Source organism: Centruroides vittatus, unplaced genomic scaffold, assembly GCF_030686945.1.
Source record: "Centruroides vittatus isolate TY-2023 unplaced genomic scaffold, ASM3068694v2 contig_890, whole genome shotgun sequence".
NCBI classification, from domain to species: domain Eukaryota; kingdom Metazoa; phylum Arthropoda; class Arachnida; order Scorpiones; family Buthidae; genus Centruroides; species Centruroides vittatus.
Window position 1 is genome coordinate 733823 of NW_027122581.1, and position 12509 is coordinate 746331.

Sequence of the window (12509 nt, forward strand, 5' to 3'; positions counted from 1 at the left end):
GGAAGTTCTAGAAGGAAAGGGAAACAAAGAACAAAGAAAATTAAAACTAACTTAAATCAATATTTACAATAAATATGGCATACAGCGGCTATACGGTTAACTTAAACTCTGGATGAGTCCATTTTCGAATTGCCCCCTTAACAATCAAATTGCCCCTCTGTGGGGCGTGGGCCCCACGTTGGGAAACACTGCTCTATATATTTATTCTTTGTTTCATAATCCTATTTTTCCTACTTAAAAATAAATCTACTGTTTTCAAACGAAACGCGCTATATATAACATGGACATTGTATAAAATATGCATAAAATTAACATTTTCCTGTTATTTCTTATTTAGTTCACAATTTTATTTTGAAATATAAATAATTAAAAGATCATACTTCTGATAAACTTGATAAATGGACTAGCGTTAAAATAAAACTTCATCAAAATATTGTCACTCAAAAATTAAATTTTCTATTTCATTTCTGAAAATTTTTAATTATTTTATAATTTGTAAATATTTTCCAGTCGTTTAGTTTCATTCAAAATATTTTTAAAATTTTTAGGAAGTCGAAGTGCATATTACATGTAAAACGTGAATCTGGGTGTTCCTGTGGAGCAGGCACATTACTAAATTTCTATTTTAGAAACAATCAAAGATTTACTCATTTAATGAGATGATGAAGTTCGTGACACGTGATTACACATACTCGTATTACTAATCACATAACTAAGCACCTCTGTCGCTAGTTTCCCCCGAGAGGACATTCGATTCATCTCGTGTGAATAAAATGCGAGGGGAGTTCGACAAAGCTCATTTTTATTATATTAAAAAATATAATTATCTCTGAATTTCAGTAAAGTAAAATATAATTTTCTATTATGATTTATGTTCGACAAAAATTAACAACTCCTATTTGATCTTTAATTTTATACTATTTACAATTTATTTATTTATTTATTTTTGTATTAGTATAGAATGGGATCTGTCAATTAAATCTAACTTTTTAAAAAGGAACGATAAGCAGTGAAATCGTCATGGACCTCACTGCAGAAATTATTTTAGGCCCGCAAAGTTTATACTTTTCTTGGGGCATATAAGTAGGCATCAAAGGTCCGAGCTTCGATATACTGCACTGCATACATGTAGTTGTACCCTCAACTAATTTGTCTTGGCTTAGTTTGATGGGATACAAAAACACAATACGTGGGCGATTTGCCAAAAACGGTGTTTCTAGAGAAGATTTTCTATAGGAAACGGGTCCCTATTCACGTATTACACATGTGAAAAAGTTTGAAAAACTCCACGAGGTCAACCAGCTAGTGAGGCTCAAACCTGCGATTTAATATCACGGTTCAATGGCTTTATCCACTCGGTCATTGGCGATTCGTAACTGAAATCATTGTTCATGAATAATGATCAATTCAATTCGAGAACATTAGAAGATTATATTAAATAAAGTCATAAGGTTAAGATTTAAATGTGATTAAAAAAACAGTCGGTTCTAAAATATTTACGAAATAAAAACGAATGCTTTTGCAAACAAACATTTTGTTATATCCGCTTCAGATAATTATACCTTTTTCAAAATTTTTATTAGCATTATCGTTCTCTTGAATTATAAGTCAAGAAATAAATTATTTTAACAGAATCAATATATGCATTAATATAATTATTGATGTATTATTAATAATTAATAATTTAATATAATTAAAATTAATATACAGATAATTGTCTTTTATCTGTATTAATATATTAATTAATACAGATAAAATACAAAACAAATTTAACGACCTACTAACTTCACGATTATAAAGGTTCGAGATGTGCCATAGCATATCAAAAATTATATTTTTTTTAAATGTTAACACGAAGATTGATTATAAATGAGTTTTCCATTTTTATAAAATTATTTTGGGAAGAAGAAAAATAATTTGACCGATTTTAAAGTGTCGAAAAATTATTTATTTTAATCATGAATATTTATTTATGTTTCAACATAATCATCAAAGTTACACCTTTCTAAATGTTCAGTTCCATGCACGAGAAATTTTTCCGATTTTTCCTTGATCCATTCATATATGGCAGCTAGAACTTTGTCATTCGTTAACCTTTCAATACGAATTTTTAATTTTGGGAACAACTAAAAGTGAAATGCTGACATATCTGGGCTGTAAAAATGATATGAAACAACCCGTAACTTCAGCTTCTTAACTGTCTACGTTGTTTCCTCATTGCATTACGCAATTGTGTACTGCAATGAGAAAACATCATAATGCAAGAAAAAGTTGTTTCCAGCAGAATGTTTCTCTTAAGATGATAAATTTCGATAAGTGAACGATTTTCCAAAAAAAAATTCAACCACTGATCACAGTTCTGTATGGAACGGAGACGACGAGTTCACGTAAAGTCCATTGTTACTCAATGGCATAAAACAACAAACCAAAATTTCGCCTATGTACACTAGACAAGCTGACGCTTCTCAAACTATAAGTAGCGTTAAGTCTTTCAATGGATTGCGTATGATAGTATCGAGTGATCATTACGCCGCCACCAGATTAAATATTTAAAGATTTTTAAACCGTATTAAGAATAACAAACGGTCTTTATCGGATAAACACTATTTTTATCGCATATGCTTGAAGACTAGTCAAATGCAATCAACACGGGTTTACGTAGATACAACTGCTACTGCTTTGTGCCAATTCGAGAATCTATTAACATGATTATGTGTTGTCATTTCTCCACAATAATCGCAAAATTATTACAGAAAAATATGATTTTCTAATAACATTCTCATTAATTTACAGTAGAGCATCGATTATCCGACTCAATTGGGGACTGGGGTTGGTCGGATAACTGAAAAGTCGGATAACCGAAAAGTATGAAAAAATACATTATTAGTATAGTGCATTAGGCCTGGTTTAAATACTAGCCTCTCTTTCATGGTCGAGCCAGTGCTGCCAGGTAAAACATGCAAAAATTTAACAAAAATAATATAAGTAGCCGAGACATAGCCAAATATTGTAGCGCCACATCACTAGCGGACATTTGAATTTGCCGACTAGAACGCGGTCGGTTAATCGGGGGTCGGATAATCGATGCTCTACTGTATTTAATTTTTATATAAGCATAATTTAGACTTTTATTTAATTATCGAAAGCACATTTTGTAATGAATATACGAAAGAAAATATTTAAAAGTTAAAGTCTTAATAATTATATATTAGTCTTTCATTTGATTTTTAGCCAGGTCTTTTTTTAATATGTAATTAACAAATCTTACATATTTAAATATAGTGAAATCAACTTTTTCGACGAAAATATAGAATTTTTCATAATTATTTCAGTGAATATCATTAACAAATTTAAAATATTTGAATTGATTTAAGTGATAAAAATTAAAAGTACTGTATTAAATAGCATCTAATAATTTAGATAAATTTAGAAAAACTAATTTCAAATATATGTAAAACAGATTTATTTATTATATAACAATATTTTTGGTATTTATCTGTATTTTTATAATTAGTCAAATTAATGTAGCTGTCAACTGGCATAATAATTAGGTTAATACGTAACGGATCTACTGTCATACATTTACAATTTTCTTTTGTTCTATTTCTAAATTATTTCATCGTTTTATCATATATATAGAGCTTGTACTATATAAATCCAGAAGGCAAAATGTATATTAGAATCAAGCACTTTGGATCATTTTTTTATAATTGTAAGTTTATTTGTCTTTTGTGATTTTTAAACAATATATATTACTTTAAATTATTTTTATACTTATATCACATTTAATAGATTATTATCTAAGAATCGCAACATATGATATCTTGTAAAAAGTTACGATTATACATAGACTATATTATAAATAAATTTTCATTTCGTTGTAAAGCTTTAGAATCAGTTTATTTGTATAAACATAATAATATATAATTCAAATATAATGTTTAATAAATAATGGAAATATTAAATTTTCTTAACGAAGTATATTATGTTAATTATCTATTGTAATTCTGATAAAACGTTATATACTTTATGAAATTCATTTCTTGGCTTACAAGTGTCTGGTTGCATAAAACAGCGAACACTGATTTAGTCCGACTGAAACACTAAGATAGCAGTTTCAACCTTTGACAACTAGCGTATAACAGCAATTTCTTGCAGATAAGTCGAGTTCCGTCTTTCACCTCTCAGCCCTTCACATTGTAGGCCTGCATAATTCTCAATAAGTATGGAATAAAGGTCCTAGTAGTGCCCACAGGGCGAAAATGGCAAAATGAGTAAAATTCATTCAATTGGCAAAATGAGTAGTCTAAATTTCATTTAATTATTTTGTAATTTGAATGGCAAATGGAACGAATAATTATATATTATAATTAAATGAATTTATTATAATTATTACAAAACATTATTTTTATTTGAAAATGAAACAGGCTTTATACACTTGAATAGATTTATACGAGTTTACTCTCAGAAGAAAAAATAAACAGAAAAATTTAGTAAATCCAAATTTAGTAAACTTTAATATAAATTTTAAAAGTCGGGTTCATTTTTATTTATACTTATTTATACAATTTGAAAAAACTTAAATAATCGAAATAGTACAACAGTCATCCGGAAATTAAATTATTTATTTATTGTGATATATAAATAAATAAATTTAATTGTTTCTTTAAAAATGAAAAAAAAATCTTAAAATAAATTAGGATTTAAAATCTTTTTAATTTTTATAGCACAGATTATTGTGAATTGCATACACAATTTTACTAAATATTTATCTCCTTCATTGAGAAATTCTTATTGTAAAGAGTCTCACTACTCGAATCTAGAATAATGAATGCGATTACATCGAATGAGAAATACATGAGCCAATCACAGCCCGTGTGCCGCGCTGTGATTAGCTCATGTATTTAAGTGACTCGTACAACACGGATTCATATAACACGGGACGTATCTACCGTGTTATAGGGGGGTCTACTGTATTCAAAATAAGAATTTGATTTGCGAAGCTATAACGTGCTAAATGACTGCTGTTATAAACTTAAATATTAAAAAACTTTTACATTATTTTTCTTGGAAATTTCATTGAATTTATTTATCAAATAATTTAATTAATTATTTATGATATAGTCTAATATCAGATATTTACTTTCTTTCTAACAATATGAATTTACTGTATATAATATAAACATAAAAAACAGTAAATTTAATACAATTTTCTGTTAACTTAAATGATAACTATTAGTCGATATTGTTAAAATCATTTTTTTATTTTATTTCTAATTATTTATTAACACTTAATATCATAATTTTCTATTATCGCTCAATTAGAACAATTTCTTTAAATAAAAGATGAAATTTTAGATATACAGTATACTTTTATATGCTAATAATATTATTATTAATTAATTAATGATTAATTTTATTTTTAATTCTAAAAATTTATATAATTGATTATTTGATTTATTTCAGCGATTTATATGAAAATAATAAAGTCTATATTCTTCAAAACAATATGGATATTATTGGTTCTTCTAATTGGATTGATAGTATTGGTATTGTATGATTTCAAGATCACTAGTGTTAACGATTTTCAGCGGAATATCGAAATCGCGTACATACGGAATTTCGGTGAATATTTTATTCATTCTAAAGAACAGCGAAAATTAAATGATTGGTTTCATATTATAGATCATTATTATGTATATTCAGCTTATTGGGAATATCGAAAACAACCAACTTGTGTTCGAATTATTGCAATAGGCCCAACAAAGGAGATAAACCCATATACCTTCTTTTGTCTTCTAAAATATGGCAATGGTTCTATTAATGTTTCTTATGTCACTTATAAAATGCTCCCTGAAAATCACGGACGGCCACACGTACCATTCTTCTTTTATTGCGAAACATCCGAGGTACCCGTAGAAGTGGCATTAGTACATTATAAACAAAATACCACTCATTGGATTAAAGTAGGCCTCACGGAACCTGAAGATAATGACAAAAATTGGAGAAACAACATTGTTGTATGCGTGAAACCCACTTTTGGAGAATTTCCTAATAATAATCTTCGAATAGCCGAGTTTGTTGCGTATTATCAACTTATGGGTGCGCAACATATTGCGTTTTACGATTATAAAGCAAATAAATCTGTTAAATTATTGATAAATGCTTTGATTGATGCGGGTGCCCCTATAAGTTTGTTTCCGTGGACTTTTCCTCGAGATATAAATGATGCGTGGGACAAAGCTCATATGGCAAACGTTGCTGACTGTATGTATCGCTATGCAAGAACGCATCAATACGTTGTTACTGTAGATATAGATGAATTTATTGTTCCTAAGCAGAATATTTCTCTATTGAAAATAATAAATGAACACAAATTTCCATGGGGTACTCTCATGTTTCTCAATGCATTTTTTTCATTAGATATTCCAGATGATCCAGAAACCGCGAATGAAACAATTCCATTATTGACATTAAAGAAAACAGCGTATGTTCAATTATGGCCAGCGTATAAAAGATCGAAGTGTATAATTGTGCCTACTAAAGTTGAAATTCCAGGAATTCATTACACTTGGTCTGCTATGAAAGGTTGGGGAACAATTGTTGTGAATCCGAACTATGCTAAAGTGCATCATTATCGTAAATTGAATACTAAGTTTAAAACTTTTAGTCGTGATCAAACAGCTTGGAGATATTCAAATTCAATTCTAAAATCAGATGAAATAAAGGTTTGGAATCGTTTATTTGTTAAAAAAATTTCGTAAGTTTTTAATTCAATAAATTTTGTTTAAGAACGTGAAAAAGATTAAACCTTTGTTTTAACAACTGGCAATTTTCAATTTCATTGAGTCTTTTCCGGAAAATGACCGCACGAAACAATCAGAAAATTTACTGAGTTAACATGGAAGAGAAAGGCCGTAGACAAACACTTTTGGAAGGGTCTTGGAATAAATCGAGAACTGTCAGTGATGATGATGGTAATGAATTTTCAATTATAATTATATGAAATGTCGTACTCAAGAGTAGTATGTATTATATTTGTCTATTTTTGTGTGGTCTTATCTTGTTCAAAATTTATTTCTATATGTCATAATTAATGATATTGAGTTTATGAGGGAAATGACAGTTTTATTTACAACAGTTCACATAACGACGGCTTTTTAGAAACCGATTAAATCGTAAAAGCTAGAGTCTACAGTAATTTTAAAATAATATTTATCAAAAAATGTTCATATGTATATAACTTATATTACATTTTTAATTAATATTTTTATTTTTATTTAATATTTTAGTCCTTTTTTATATAAAAATGATTCGGTTTATCCGGACACTCTGATTTCACGAAAAAATATGTTGGAAAAGCTTAATTATTATAAAAAATTATATGATGTTATGCATTATGTGAATATAATAGATAGATGAAAATAATTATAAATGAGAATTTCTAAAAATAAAAAATTCCTAACAATATACAATTGAATACTTTCGTGACTTTTTGTTCAAGTTTTAAAATTTGTAACAAATTTAGTTTTGCCAATGTATACTATATATTCTTTTAATAAGTATTTGTAAATATAGTAGACTACCCTATAACACGGTAGATACGTTCCGTGCTATATGAATCCGTGTTGTACGAGTCACTTAAATACATGAGCCAATCACAGCCCGGGACGTGTGCACTTAGGGGTACGGCTGTTTGAAAGGTTTTCTTCCATAAAATTAATCGATTCTAGACTAATTTGACTCGAACATTTCCAAATCACGTATAATTTTTTGGGAATAATCCATATAAACTATGCTATAAACAAAAAATTGTAGGATTACTTACCGAGTGTGCACCGTTCGACGACGCCATTGCTTAAGCTTGTTTTTGTCGCGGAGCGGCTCATCGAACGGCGGGCGCATGTTTCCTGATCAGCGAATTTTTCGCAGAAAAATAACTTAACTTTGGAGACATCATTAATAAAAATATAATTTTTATGGCCGTTGAATAATAAATGTTTTTAGTAAATCCAGTGCTCTTTTAAACTCAATGGTTTGTACAATATCCCTATTGGTCCAGATTCGACACGAGTCGGCGATGACGTTTTACCGTGTTATACGAGTCTCTTTTAGCGTGTTATACGAACACGATCGCAATTTTTTCGCCGTGTTATACGAATCCATGTTTATGAACCCGTGTTATAGGGGTCTACTGTATTATACTGTATTATTTGACAGTTCACAATAAAAGACACTTAATGATTTATTATCTTATTTTAAATATGACATAGAATTTGCAACTGAATAAAAATGAGTGCATATAAGCTACAGGAAGAGTCTAATTTTTTGAGCGATCAATAATCAATAATTTGCTTAACTAATGAAGTTAAACTGCATTTTAAAATTTTCGTGACCGTAAAACTTATAATAATTTCCAATGTAAATCGGAAGCTATGCTACTTCAATTCAAACATCCCCTCCCCCGAAAGGTGTTAGATAGATAACCGGCACGACTCTATTGTTGAAGGAAAAGTATGATGTACAGGGTAAGACACGACATTACTAATTTGAGGTGGAGAGCTTAAATTTTAAATTATATAATTTAAAAATATGCTTAAAAGTGCAACCCTGCATTGTGACGATGTCACAATAAATAATTGCTTGGTGGATACTATAGATTACCACCTGTGGAATTTCGGGACTTTGAGTGTATACCTGAACTGAAGGGACCGAGACGAGTTCAACGATGCTCTACTTTTGGACCGGAGACGAAAAAATAAGAAAGTTATCATACTTTTTTAATGCTTTCATGCAGACGACACAGTAGTTACTAGTGCTTCCATCTCGCGGTAAAGTCTGCAAAGAAATTTTAAAAAAGCACTCTGAAAGGCAAGAAATTGCACGAACAGTCGAATGCCATTTCCTTTTTTTTCTTTTGTTCAAGAACTACCGTGAATCAATAACTAGTGACGTTAAACAATCGGCGGCCTTCAGGCGGCTCCCTTCCCGGGGGAGTCCATGGGGAGCACGAACAGTCGAACGCCAGTTCCTTTTTTTCAAGCATCGCGACTCCAGATCGCGATAGCGCGGTCGGCTCGTAGTACTAGCCGACCGCGAGCGATAGCGAGACTGAGGAGCCGTAGCCCCCCAGGTCGACAAGTGCGAGGGTGTGCAAAAAAGACTTAACTCAAACTGCAGACAATTGGTGTGCTCGTGGATCAACATCTGCCTCTGTTGAAGGTATAATTATATAGCCGACTTGCCGGACTGCCTGTTAAACACGCGATAGGCTTAGCGGAGAGAGCGACGCGACTCCTGATCATCGCGCGATCGCCGAAAAAAGTATGATAACTTTCTTATTTTTTGCCTCCGGCCCAAAACTAGGGTACCGTTGAATTCGTCTCGGTTCTCTGTGTTCAAATATATACTCAAAGTCCCGAAATTCCGTAGGTGGTAATCTATAGTACACCCATTGTGAGTTGTATTCAACGTTTTCTATCATCTAGCAACGTATTTCTCAAAAGATTGGAGACATCTTGTATATATAATATATACTGTTTCTGCTCTGTGAGCACTAAGAGAGCCTTTTAATAAAAGGCTTTTATGCGTGCCCAATACAAGTTCGGTCAGACTTACAGTAGGGGAGAAATAGGTGGTGAAGGACTGGTCTGCATCTCCGATATACCTTATCCATGAAAAAGTTCTAATGTTTCTATTCCTTACTCGAATCGGACTCGACAGATTGTCCTCAAAGTCTCCGTCTGGAATACGCTACATAAATGCCTCATTATTATTTGTTGTTCATCTCTATATAGTACAGTAGAGAACCGAAAATCGGAATCAATTGGGGACTGGGGTTGTTCAGATTAGGGATTTGTTCCGATTACGGTCTATGTACGAAAAAATATATTAATTTGTCCGATGTTCAAATTCTTCTCCGTTCCGTGTCGCTTCGTGTTGAATTTTTCTCCGTTGCGTGTCGCTTCGTGTTGAATTTTCGTCGATTTTAAGCCTAACGAAAATTTTTATAATAATAATCGAGGCTATCGTATCGTTAAAAATTATTTCTGCATTTTGTACAAACAAAATAAATATATTGAAGAATATAAAAACATGAAAATTATACTTTAGAAGTAAATTTAGTATCAAAAACGTTCGATTCAGCACGATACAGTCCGACTGAAAATCGTGCCGAATACCGGCGATTCTGATTACAGGGGTGCCGATTTACGACTCTCTACTGTATTACATTGTTCAAATTGTATTTTCAAGAATATTCGGGGGGTGGTCCGTCCGGATATGTCGGTCCCCGTCCCTCACCACCCGGCCGCCCCATTGTGGGCCTGGCCGAACCCATAATGGGCTTGCTATAAGAGGCCTTCTTAGTGCCCACTGGGCGGAAAGAGTTACCAAAAAAAAAAAAAAGAATATAACTACAATTCATGATATTAAATCTACGAAATATTACAGTTCGATTTATAACGATTCATCTAACGACGTTTATCCAGCAATCATTTAAATCGAATAAATTAAGGTCTACTGTATATAAAATATAATTATTTCAATATTTTTATATATTCGTGTATTTTAATAGCATATTTAATATAAAATATATTACACATAACCTAAATCTAGAGAACTTTTTTATCTATAATGTGCTATCAATAATGAGAACTTCCGGAATGCAAAATACAGTATAGAATCGGTTATCCGACCCCCGATCAACCGTTACATTGGTTAACCGACCGCGTTCTAGTCGGCAAATTCAAATGTCTGCTAGTGATGCGGCGCTACAATATTTCGATGTCTTGGCGACCTTAATATTATTTTTGTTAAATTTTTGCGTGTTTTACTGGCTCGACCATGAAAGGGAGGCCAGCATTTAAACGAGGCTTAATTTTATTTAACGACGCTATCCAATTGCTGTTTTTAAAACGTGTGCGAGATTTAGCGGCAAAAAAGAACGAGTGTCAGCTGTGAAGCAAAAGAAAATTTTGGACTTTTTTTTCTAATGTATAGGCCTATTTTATGTAAAATATGTAACCCGAATATATATATTTTTGTTTTATATTTTTCAATATACAGTACAGTACTGTATTTATTTTGTGCAAAATAAAGAAAATTTTTAACGATACAATAACGACGATTATTATTTTAAAAAAAAAGTTGTTAGGCTTAAAATCGATGAAAATTCAACGCGAAATAGGTTAATAGCGATATACTAATATACTAATTACATGGGATATGCTAATATACTAATATACTATACTAATAATGTATTTTTTCATACTTTTCGGTTATCCGTTTTTTCAGTTATCCGTCCAACCCCAGTCCCCAATTGAGTCGGATAATCGATGCTCTACTGTAATAAAATTTATAAGGTAAGTTACAGAATAATTTAATTCCTGAATGGCAGATTAAATGAAAAAAGTCAAGTTTACCATGAAACTTCAAGAACTTTATAACGTCAATTAAAGTTTACAAACTAACGATGATTATAAAAAATGAAAATTACAACGTTAAAATATTTACAATGTAGGTTTTCATACACAAGAATAAACTAGAGTTTAAATGATCTATTAATCTTGAACAGGTCCGTCGAAAGGACACCTTGCGACGTATTCTTGAGATGTAGTTAGATGTATATTCCTTCCGGCGTTCGTTAAAGAAACAGCAAGACGTGAACAACTTTCATCAACAAGTTCGTTTGACCAACCAACTTTTCCCGCCAAAACTCGATCTTTTTATATGGATTAAAGATAGGATTGATTGACCAATCAGCGCTTCGTAGCTCTGTCGGTGGTCCGGCTATGTTCGATGATAGGCGGCCAATCAGCGATCCTGCTTTCGAAACTAACGGTCGTTTCTCCAATGTCGACCTTTGCTCGTTTGAAATAGAGAAAAAAAGGCGGGAATCGTACGTCCGGACGATTCTAATCCCGACAAAAAAATTCTCTTTAAATACAACAGTTTGATATCATTTCGTGTACAGTACGATTCAAACTCTATAGTCATTAAATTGTCTTGAATTTTCTAAATTCTTCTGATTTCTTATATTTATACTTACATAAAAAGATATTGCAAGTTTAAACTTCAAATTACGTTCTTACAAGAGCAGAAATTACACTTTTGGAAGAATATAAGCAAAATAAAATAATTTATGTGATATTTTACACAAAATTCACTTAAATTGTAGTAAAAGTTTTTGTTTTCTGATTAAAATAAGTGAAGAAAAGCAAATTTATGTAGTAATTAAATTCATAAATTATTTAAAACAATCTAAAACACAGTTATTTCGAACTGATCGTTCGTCTTTGTTTTCCATTAGCTCTTCATGTGTTCACATAAATTTATATTTCCATTAATTTTTTTATGAATGTCGTTTTAACTTCTTCAAGAATGTGTTACTTCTCCAGTTTTCATTAATTATTCGCTTATAAAAATCAAACAGAAAACTTTTTACAGTTATTCTTAAATAAATAAAAAGTAATTTTAATACCACTTATCGAAGAAAACTAATTTATGTC

The 12509-nt window shown here is 31.0% G+C and overlaps 1 protein-coding gene across 1 annotated transcript; it reads left to right on the plus strand.

Annotated features, from left to right (window-relative positions):
* Window positions 1-2242: 2242 nt before the first annotated feature.
* LOC136983895 (uncharacterized) lies at window positions 2243-6786 on the plus strand. Its single transcript, XM_067280777.1, has 3 exons — window positions 2243-2270; window positions 3375-3400; window positions 5490-6786. Exons 1-3 carry the CDS (start codon window positions 2243-2245, stop codon window positions 6762-6764), a joined length of 1329 nt encoding a protein of 442 aa, XP_067136878.1. The 3' UTR covers window positions 6765-6786.
* Window positions 6787-12509: the final 5723 nt, after the last annotated feature.

Bases quoted from the DNA above. Each gene is read 5' to 3' on its own strand.
- LOC136983895 (XM_067280777.1), top strand. From the start codon at position 2,243: ATGAGAAAACATCATAATGCAAGAAAAA. The intron at 2,271-3,374 runs GTTGTTTCCAGC...AATTGATTTAAG, and splicing joins ACATCATAATGCAAGAAAAA to TGATAAAAATTAAAAGTACT. The intron at 3,401-5,489 runs AATAGCATCTAA...AAAATAATAAAG, and splicing joins AAATTAAAAGTACTGTATTA to TCTATATTCTTCAAAACAAT.